The sequence below is a fragment of the Plasmodium berghei genome (assembly GCF_900002375.2).
Source record: "Plasmodium berghei ANKA genome assembly, contig: PbANKA_00_4, whole genome shotgun sequence".
In the NCBI taxonomy this organism is placed as follows: domain Eukaryota; phylum Apicomplexa; class Aconoidasida; order Haemosporida; family Plasmodiidae; genus Plasmodium; species Plasmodium berghei.
In genome coordinates this window covers 1-10,286 of record NW_023259980.1, presented here as the reverse complement: position 1 = coordinate 10,286, position 10,286 = coordinate 1, and the positions used below count along the sequence as shown (strand labels likewise).

Genomic DNA, 10,286 nt, shown 5'->3' with positions numbered 1-10,286 from the left:
TTATTTTTTTACATTTTTTTCTAAATCCAAATAACTAATACTAATATAAAAATTTTAAACATATTATATATTTTTTTATAATCACATATAATTAATCACTAAATAATTTACAAATCCCTTATTATTTACCTTATAATAAATTCCCAAACAAATTTTATTTCAACTAATATCTATAAAACTATAATTAATTTATTTACTATTTTCTTACCCTTATAATTTTATTTTATAACTCTTTCATAACTTTTTCATTATTTTTTTTTTTTTTTTTTATCTTTAAATTTATTTAATATCACTACAATCAATTATATTACAATAATTTTTAAAATTATTATAATCATTTTATAATCTATACAATAATTTATAATATTTACTATCTTCATTAATATCATAAACTTTATTAATTTCATTATATTTTCAACAAATTCCTTATCTTTTTCTAAATATTTCTTTCATTTTTTTTTTTTTCATCAATTTCATTATACATTTTACATAATTATTTAAATTCACCATAAAATTTATACATTTCTTTAATATTAATACTCATAAAACATTCTTTCCTTTTATAAACTCCTTAAAATTATTATATCCCTTTTTATTTTTTTAATCAATTACTACAATCATCATAATTATTATTATTTTTTTACAATTATTATAATTACTTTTATTCTTTATATTCTCTTCATAAAATTCATTTATCTTTTTTATTTTCCTATCTTTCTTTATTTTAACATATAACTTAACCATATCATAATATATATAATAAATTCTTCATATTTTTCTTTAAACTATCAATATTAATATTTTTCTCTAACAACCATATACCATAAAAAAACCACAAACCCTAAACCCTTAACCATAAACCTTAACCCTAAACCCTTAACCATAAACCTTAACCTAAACCTTAACCATAACCTTAACCCTAACCACAAACCCTAAACCCTTAACCATAAACCCCTAAACCCAAATTAACATATTTCATTTTTATTCATTTATACAATATTATATATTTATTACAATAACTCTAATTTTATATACCTAATTTTTATAATTATTATATAAAAATATTACATTACATTTTATTTATATATTTTATATTTAACTATTTTAAAATATAATTTATTTATACCTCAAAACTATCAAATTTATAAATTAATATTTAATTATATTATTATACCTTTATATTAAATAAATAATATATATATAACTATTTATATCAATATAAATTATAATTTTAACATAAATTTAAATTATTTAAATTAAAAAATTTATTATTATATATATTTATAATTTATTAATTTATTATACACATATATATTTTATTTTTTATTTTATTACTAAAAATTTTATATTTATAAAACATCTTTTATATATAATTTTTTATTTTCTATTCTCTATCTTTATTCCATTCATCTATATTTTATTACTACCTATTCTATATTTTTAATATTTTTAATTAACAATAAAAATATTCCCATTAATCTTAATTTATATTATAATTTATATTAATATTCAAAATTAATCATCTTATAATTCATACCCATCCTCATATATAATTCTATTATTACATTTCAATTTACATAATATAATTTAAATTAAATTAACTTTATACAAATTATAATCTTTACTAAATATAATTTTCATCAAATAAATAAATAAACATATTTCTTTATTCATAATTCTATTTAACCACATATTAACAAATTTTATATAATATTAATTATATCATTATATTAATTCATATTTATTCAATATATATATTAATATATACAATACAAATATTTTACTTTAACCATATTAAATCTTCATTATCACTCAATTATATATACTATAATTTATTAAAAAATTTTATTTTTTCTTTTTCATATTAATTCCCTTACCCCTTTTTTTGTTACACATTTATACTTCATCTATATATTAACCATACTTAAATTTTATATATATTTAATCAACATTTATATACCAATAAATATTATAAAATTATTAAAAATTAAATATAATACTTTTCCCTAACCCTAATTTTATTTTCACAAACATAACCCTTACCCACAACATAAAAACTTTTTAAAAATTATACAAAATTATTACAAAAATATTATAACTATACATATATAAAATTATATATTATTTATTATATTATTTAATTATTCTTATATACCCAATAATTATTTTAAAAAATTATTTATTTTCAAATATACAATTTCTTAACATATATCAATCATTATTACTATTCCTTATATATCCATTACTCTTCTATTCTTATATTAATTTTCTTCTTTATTTTTTTACATTTTTTTCTAAATCCAAATAACTAATACTAATATAAAAATTTTAAACATATTATATATTTTTTTATAATCACATATAATTAATCACTAAAATAATTTACAAATCCCTTATTATTTACCTTATAATAAATTCCCAAACAAATTTTATTTCAACTAATATCTATAAAACTATAATTAATTTATTTACTATTTCTTACCCTTATAATTTTATTTATAACTCTTTCATAAACTTTTTCATTATTTTTTATTTTTTTTATCTTTTAAATTTATTAATATCACTACAATCAACTTTATATTACAATAATTTTTAAAATTATTATAATCATTTTATAATCTATACAATAATTTATAATATTTACTATCTTCATTAATATCATAAACTTTATTAATTTCATTATATTTTCAACAAATTCCTTATCTTTTTCTAAATATTTCTTTCATTTTTTTTTTTTTCATCAATTTCATTATACATTTTACATAATTATTTAAATTCACCATAAAATTTATACATTTCTTTAATATTAATACTCATAAAACATTCTTTTCCTTTTATAAACTCCTTAAAATTATTATATCCCTTTTTATTTTTTAATCAATTACTACAATCATCATAATTATTATTATTTTTTTACAATTATTATAATTACTTTTATTCTTTATATTCTCTTCATAAAATTCATTTATCTTTTTTATTTTCCTATCTTTCTTTATCTTTAACATATAACTTAACCATATCATAATATATATAATAAATTCTTCATATTTTTCTTTAAACTATCAATATTAATATTTTTCTCTAACAACCATATACCATAAACCCCTAAACCACAAACCCTAAACCCTTAACCATAAACCTTAACCCTAAACCCTTAACCATAAACCTTAACCCTAAACCCTTAACCATAAACCTTAACCCTAAACCACAAACCCTAAACCCTTAACCATAAACCCCTAAACCCAAATTAACATATTTCATTTTTATTCATTTATACAATATTATATATATTATTACAATAACTCTAATTTTATATACCTAATTTTTTATAATATTATATAAAAATATTACATTACATTTTATTTATATATTTATATTTTAACTATTTTAAAATATAATTTATTTATACCTCAAAACTATCAAATTTATAAATTAATATTATTAATATATTATTATACCTTTATATTAAATAAATTAATATATATATAACTATTTATATCAATATAAATTATAATTTTAACATAAATTTAAATTATTTAAATTAAAAAATTTATTATTATATATATTTATAATTTATTAATTTATTATACACATATATATATTTTATTTTTTATTTATTACTAAAAATTTTATATTTATAAAACATCTTTTATATATAATTTTTATTTTCTATTCTCTATCTTATTCCATTCATCTATATTTTATTACTACCTATTCTATATTTTAATATTTTAATTAACAATAAAAATATTCCCATTAATCTAATTATATTATAATTTATATTAATATTCAAAATTAATCATCTTATAATTCATACCCATCCTCATATATAATTCTATTATTACATTTCAATTTACATAATATAATTTAAATTAAATTAACTTTATACAAATTATAATCTTTACTAAATATAATTTTCATCAAATAAATAAACATATTTCTTATTCATAATTCTATTTAACCACATATTAACAAATTTTATATAATATAATTATATCATTATATAATTCATATTTATTCAATATATATATTAATATATACAATACAAATATTTTACTTTAACCATATTAAATCTTCATTATCACTCAATTATATATACTATAATTTATTAAAAAATTTTATTTTTCTTTTTCATATTAATTCCCTTACCCCTTTTTTTTTTACACATTTATACTTCATCTATATATTAACCATACTTAAATTTTATATATATTTAATCAACATTTATATACCAATAAATATTATAAAATTATTAAAAATTAAATATAATACTTTTCCCTAACCCTAATTTATTTTCACAAACATAACCCTTACCCACAACATAAAAACTTTTTAAAAATTATACAAAATTATTACAAAAATATTATAACTATACATATATAAAATTATATATTATTTATTATATTATTTAATTATTCTTATATACCCAATAATTATTTAAAAAATTATTTATTTTCAAATATACAATTTCTTAACATATATCAATCATTATTACTATTCCTTATATATCCATTACTCTTCTATTCTTATATTAATTTTCTTCTTTATTTTTTTACATTTTTTTCTAAATCCAAATAACTAATACTAATATAAAAATTTAAACATATTATATATTTTTTTATAATCACATATAATTAATCACTAAAATAATTTACAAATCCCTTATTATTTACCTTATAATAAATTCCCAAACAAATTTTATTTCAACTAATATCTATAAAACTATAATTAATTTATTTACTATTCTTACCCTTATAATTTATTTATAACTCTTTCATAACTTTTTCATTATTTTTTATTTTTTTTATCTTTTAAATTTATTAATATCACTACAATCAACTTTATATTACAATAATTTTTAAAATTATTATAATCATTTTATAATCTATACAATAATTTATAATATTTACTATCTTCATTAATATCATAAACTTTATTAATTTCATTATATTTTTCAACAAATTCCTTATCTTTTTCTAAATATTTCTTTCATTTTTTTTTTTTTCATCAATTTCATTATACATTTTACATAATTATTTAAATTCACCATAAAATTTATACATTTCTTTAATATTAATACTCATAAAACATTCTTTTCCTTTTATAAACTCCTTAAAATTATTATATCCCTTTTTATTTTTTAATCAATTACTACAATCATCATAATTATTATTATTTTTTTACAATTATTATAATTACTTTTATTCTTTATATTCTCTTCATAAAATTCATTTATCTTTTTTATTTTCCTATCTTTCTTTATCTTTAACATATAACTTAACCATATCATAATATATATAATAAATTCTTCATATTTTTCTTTAAACTATCAATATTAATATTTTTCTCTAACAACCATATACCATAAACCCCTAAACCACAAACCCTAAACCCTTAACCATAAACCTTAACCCTAAACCCTTAACCATAAACCTTAACCCTAAACCCTTAACCATAAACCTTAACCCTAAACCACAAACCCTAAACCCTTAACCATAAACCCCTAAACCCAAATTAACATATTTCATTTTTATTCATTTATACAATATTATATATATTATTACAATAACTCTAATTTTATATACCTAATTTTTTATAATTATTATATAAAAAATATTACATTACATTTTATTTATATATTTATATTTTAACTATTTTAAAATATAATTTATTTATACCTCAAAACTATCAAATTTATAAATTAATATTTATTAATATATTATTATACCTTTATATTAAATAAATTAATATATATATAACTATTTATATCAATATAAATTATAATTTTAACATAAATTTAAATTATTTAAATTAAAAAATTTATTATTATATATATTTATAATTTATTAATTTATTATACACATATATATATTTTATTTTTTATTTATTACTAAAAATTTTATATTTATAAAACATCTTTTATATATAATTTTTATTTTCTATTCTCTATCTTTATTCCATTCATCTATATTTTATTACTACCTATTCTATATTTTTAATATTTTTAATTAACAATAAAAATATTCCCATTAATCTTAATTTATATTATAATTTATATTAATATTCAAAATTAATCATCTTATAATTCATACCCATCCTCATATATAATTCTATTATTACATTTCAATTTACATAATATAATTTAAATTAAATTAACTTTATACAAATTATAATCTTTACTAAATATAATTTTCATCAAATAAATAAACATATTTCTTTATTCATAATTCTATTTAACCACATATTAACAAATTTTATATAATATTAATTATATCATTATATTAATTCATATTTATTCAATATATATATTAATATATACAATACAAATATTTTACTTTAACCATATTAAATCTTCATTATCACTCAATTATATATACTATAATTTATTAAAAAATTTTATTTTTCTTTTTCATATTAATTCCCTTACCCCTTTTTTTTTTACACATTTATACTTCATCTATATATTAACCATACTTAAATTTTATATATATTTAATCAACATTTATATACCAATAAATATTATAAAATTATTAAAAATTAAATATAATACTTTTCCCTAACCCTAATTTTATTTTCACAAACATAACCCTTACCCACAACATAAAAACTTTTTAAAAATTATACAAAATTATTACAAAAATATTATAACTATACATATATAAAATTATATATTATTTATTATATTATTTAATTATTCTTATATACCCAATAATTATTTTAAAAAATTATTTATTTTCAAATATACAATTTCTTAACATATATCAATCATTATTACTATTCCTTATATATCCATTACTCTTCTATTCTTATATTAATTTTCTTCTTTATTTTTTTACATTTTTTTTCTAAATCCAAATAACTAATACTAATATAAAAATTTAAACATATTATATATTTTTTTATAATCACATATAATTAATCACTAAAATAATTTACAAATCCCTTATTATTTACCTTATAATAAATTCCCAAACAAATTTTTATTTCAACTAATATCTATAAAACTATAATTAATTTATTTACTATTTCTTACCCTTATAATTTTATTTTATAACTCTTTTCATAACTTTTTTCATTATTTTTTATTTTTTTTATCTTTTAAATTTATTTAATATCACTACAATCAACTTTATATTACAATAATTTTTAAAATTATTATAATCATTTTATAATCTATACAATAATTTATAATATTTACTATCTTCATTAATATCATAAACTTTATTAATTTCATTATATTTTTCAACAAATTCCTTATCTTTTTCTAAATATTTCTTTCATTTTTTTTTTTTTCATCAATTTCATTATACATTTTACATAATTATTTAAATTCACCATAAAATTTATACATTTCTTTAATATTAATACTCATAAAACATTCTTTTCCTTTTATAAACTCCTTAAAATTATTATATCCCTTTTTATTTTTTAATCAATTACTACAATCATCATAATTATTATTATTTTTTTACAATTATTATAATTACTTTTATTCTTTATATTCTCTTCATAAAATTCATTTATCTTTTTTATTTTCCTATCTTTCTTTATCTTTAACATATAACTTAACCATATCATAATATATATAATAAATTCTTCATATTTTTCTTTAAACTATCAATATTAATATTTTTCTCTAACAACCATATACCATAAACCCCTAAACCACAAACCCTAAACCCTTAACCATAAACCTTAACCCTAAACCCTTAACCATAAACCTTAACCCTAAACCCTTAACCATAAACCTTAACCCTAAACCACAAACCCTAAACCCTTAACCATAAACCCCTAAACCCAAATTAACATATTTCATTTTTATTCATTTATACAATATTATATATATTATTACAATAACTCTAATTTTATATACCTAATTTTTTATAATTATTATATAAAAATATTACATTACATTTTATTTATATATTTATATTTTAACTATTTTAAAATATAATTTATTTATACCTCAAAACTATCAAATTTATAAATTAATATTTATTAATATATTATTATACCTTTATATTAAATAAATTAATATATATATATAACGTATTTATATCAATATAAATTATAATTTTAACATAAATTTAAATTATTTAAATTAAAAAATTATTATTATATATATTTATAATTTATTAATTTATTATACACATAGGTTATATATTTTATTTTTTATTTATTACTAAAAATTTATATTTATAAAACATCTTTTATATATAATTTTTTATTTTCTATTCTCTATCTTTATTCCATTCATCTATATTTTATTACTACCTATTCTATATTTTTAATATTTTTAATTAACAATAAAAATATTCCCATTAATCTTAATTTATATTATAATTTATATTAATATTCAAAATTAATCATCTTATAATTCATACCCATCCTCATATATAATTCTATTATTACATTTCAATTTACATAATATAATTTAAATTAAATAACTTTATACAAATTATACATCTTTACTAAATATAATTTTCATCAAATAAATAAACATATTTCTTTATTCATAATTCTATTTAACCACATATTAACAAATTTTATATAATATTAATTATATCATTATATTAATTTCATATTTATTCAATATATATATGTAATATATACGAATACAAATATTTTACTTTAACCATATTAAATCTTCATTATCACTCAATTATATATACTATAATTTATTAAAAAATTTTATTTTTCTTTTTCATATTAATTCCCTTACCCCTTTTTTTTTTTACACATTTATACTTCATCTATATATTAACCATACTTAAATTTTATATATATATTTAATCAACATTTATATACCAATAAATATTATAAAATTATTAAAAATTAAATATAATACTTTTCCCTAAACCCTAATTTTATTTTCACAAACATAACCCTTACCCACAACATAAAAACTTTTTAAAAATTATACAAAATTATTACAAAAATATTATAACTAGTATACATAGTATAAAATTGTATGATATTATTTATTATATTATTTAATTATTTCTTATATACCCAATAATTATTTAAAAAATTATTTATTTTTCAAATATACAATTTCTTAACATATATCAATCATTATTACTATTCCTTATATATCCATTACTCTTCTATTCTTATATTAATTTTCTTCTTTATTTTTTTACATTTTTTTTCTAAATCCAAATAACTAATACTAATATAAAAATTTTAAACATATTATATATTTTTTTATAATCACATATAATTAATCACTAAAATAATTTACAAATCCCTTATTATTTACCTTATAATAAATTCCCAAACAAATTTTTATTTCAACTAATATCTATAAAACTATAATTAATTTATTTACTATTTCTTACCCTTATAATTTTATTTTATAACTCTTTTCATAACTTTTTCATTATTTTTTATTTTTTTTATCTTTTAAATTTATTTAATATCACTACAATCAACTTTATATTACAATAATTTTTAAAAATTATTATAATCATTTTATAATCTATACAATAATTTATAATATTTACTATCTTCATTAATATCATAAACTTTATTAATTTCATTATATTTTTCAACAAATTCCTTATCTTTTCTAAATATTTCTTTCATTTTTTTTTTTTTCATCAATTTCATTATACATTTTACATAATTATTTAAATTCACCATAAAATTTATACATTTTTTAATATTAATACTCATAAAACATTCTTTTCCTTTTATAAACTCCTTAAAATTATTATATCCCTTTTTTATTTTTAATCAATTACTACAATCATCATAATTATTATTATTTTTTTACAATTATTATAATTACTTTTATTCTTTATATTCTCTTCATAAAATTCATTTATCTTTTTTATTTTCCTATCTTTCTTTATCTTTAACATATAACTTAACCATATCATAATATATATAATAAATTCTTCATATTTTTCTTTAAACTATCAATATTAATATTTTTCTCTAACAACCATATACCATAAACCCCTAAACCACAAACCCTAAACCCTTAACCATAAACCTTAACCCTAAACCCTTAACCATAAACCTTAACCCTAAACCCTTAACCATAAACCTTAACCCTAAACCACAAACCCTAAACCCTTAACCATTAAACCCCTAAACCCAAATTAACATATTTCATTTTTATTCATTTATACAATATTATATATATTATTACAATAACTCTAATTTTATATACCTAATTTTTTATAATTATTATATAAAAAATATTACATTACATTTTATTTATATATTTATATTTTTAACTATTTTAAAATATAATTTATTTATACCTCAAAACTATC

The 10,286-nt window shown here is 14.5% G+C and overlaps 5 pseudogenes across 5 annotated transcripts; all 5 read right to left on the bottom strand.

Annotated features, from left to right (window-relative positions):
- Positions 1-302: 302 nt before the first annotated feature.
- Positions 303-749, bottom strand: PBANKA_0008701 (annotated as a pseudogene). Its single transcript is given in 3 exon segments — positions 303-449; positions 451-669; positions 672-749. Coding segments are annotated over 3 exon segments (444 nt in total).
- A 1,493-nt stretch (positions 750-2,242) lies between these two features.
- Positions 2,243-3,059, bottom strand: PBANKA_0008601 (annotated as a pseudogene). The gene is given in 3 exon segments: positions 2,243-2,314; positions 2,405-2,701; positions 2,703-3,059. Coding segments are annotated over 3 exon segments (726 nt in total).
- A 1,453-nt stretch (positions 3,060-4,512) lies between these two features.
- Positions 4,513-5,290, bottom strand: PBANKA_0008501 (annotated as a pseudogene). The gene is given in 5 exon segments: positions 4,513-4,584; positions 4,674-4,810; positions 4,812-4,983; positions 4,986-5,138; positions 5,144-5,290. Coding segments are annotated over 5 exon segments (681 nt in total).
- A 1,542-nt stretch (positions 5,291-6,832) lies between these two features.
- On the bottom strand, positions 6,833-7,614 carry PBANKA_0008401 (annotated as a pseudogene). The gene is given in 5 exon segments: positions 6,833-6,865; positions 6,955-7,096; positions 7,099-7,264; positions 7,267-7,429; positions 7,432-7,614. Coding segments are annotated over 5 exon segments (687 nt in total).
- A 1,784-nt stretch (positions 7,615-9,398) lies between these two features.
- On the bottom strand, positions 9,399-9,884 carry PBANKA_0008301 (annotated as a pseudogene). The gene is given in 3 exon segments: positions 9,399-9,581; positions 9,583-9,738; positions 9,741-9,884. Coding segments are annotated over 3 exon segments (483 nt in total).
- Between the last annotated feature and the right edge of the window lie 402 nt (positions 9,885-10,286).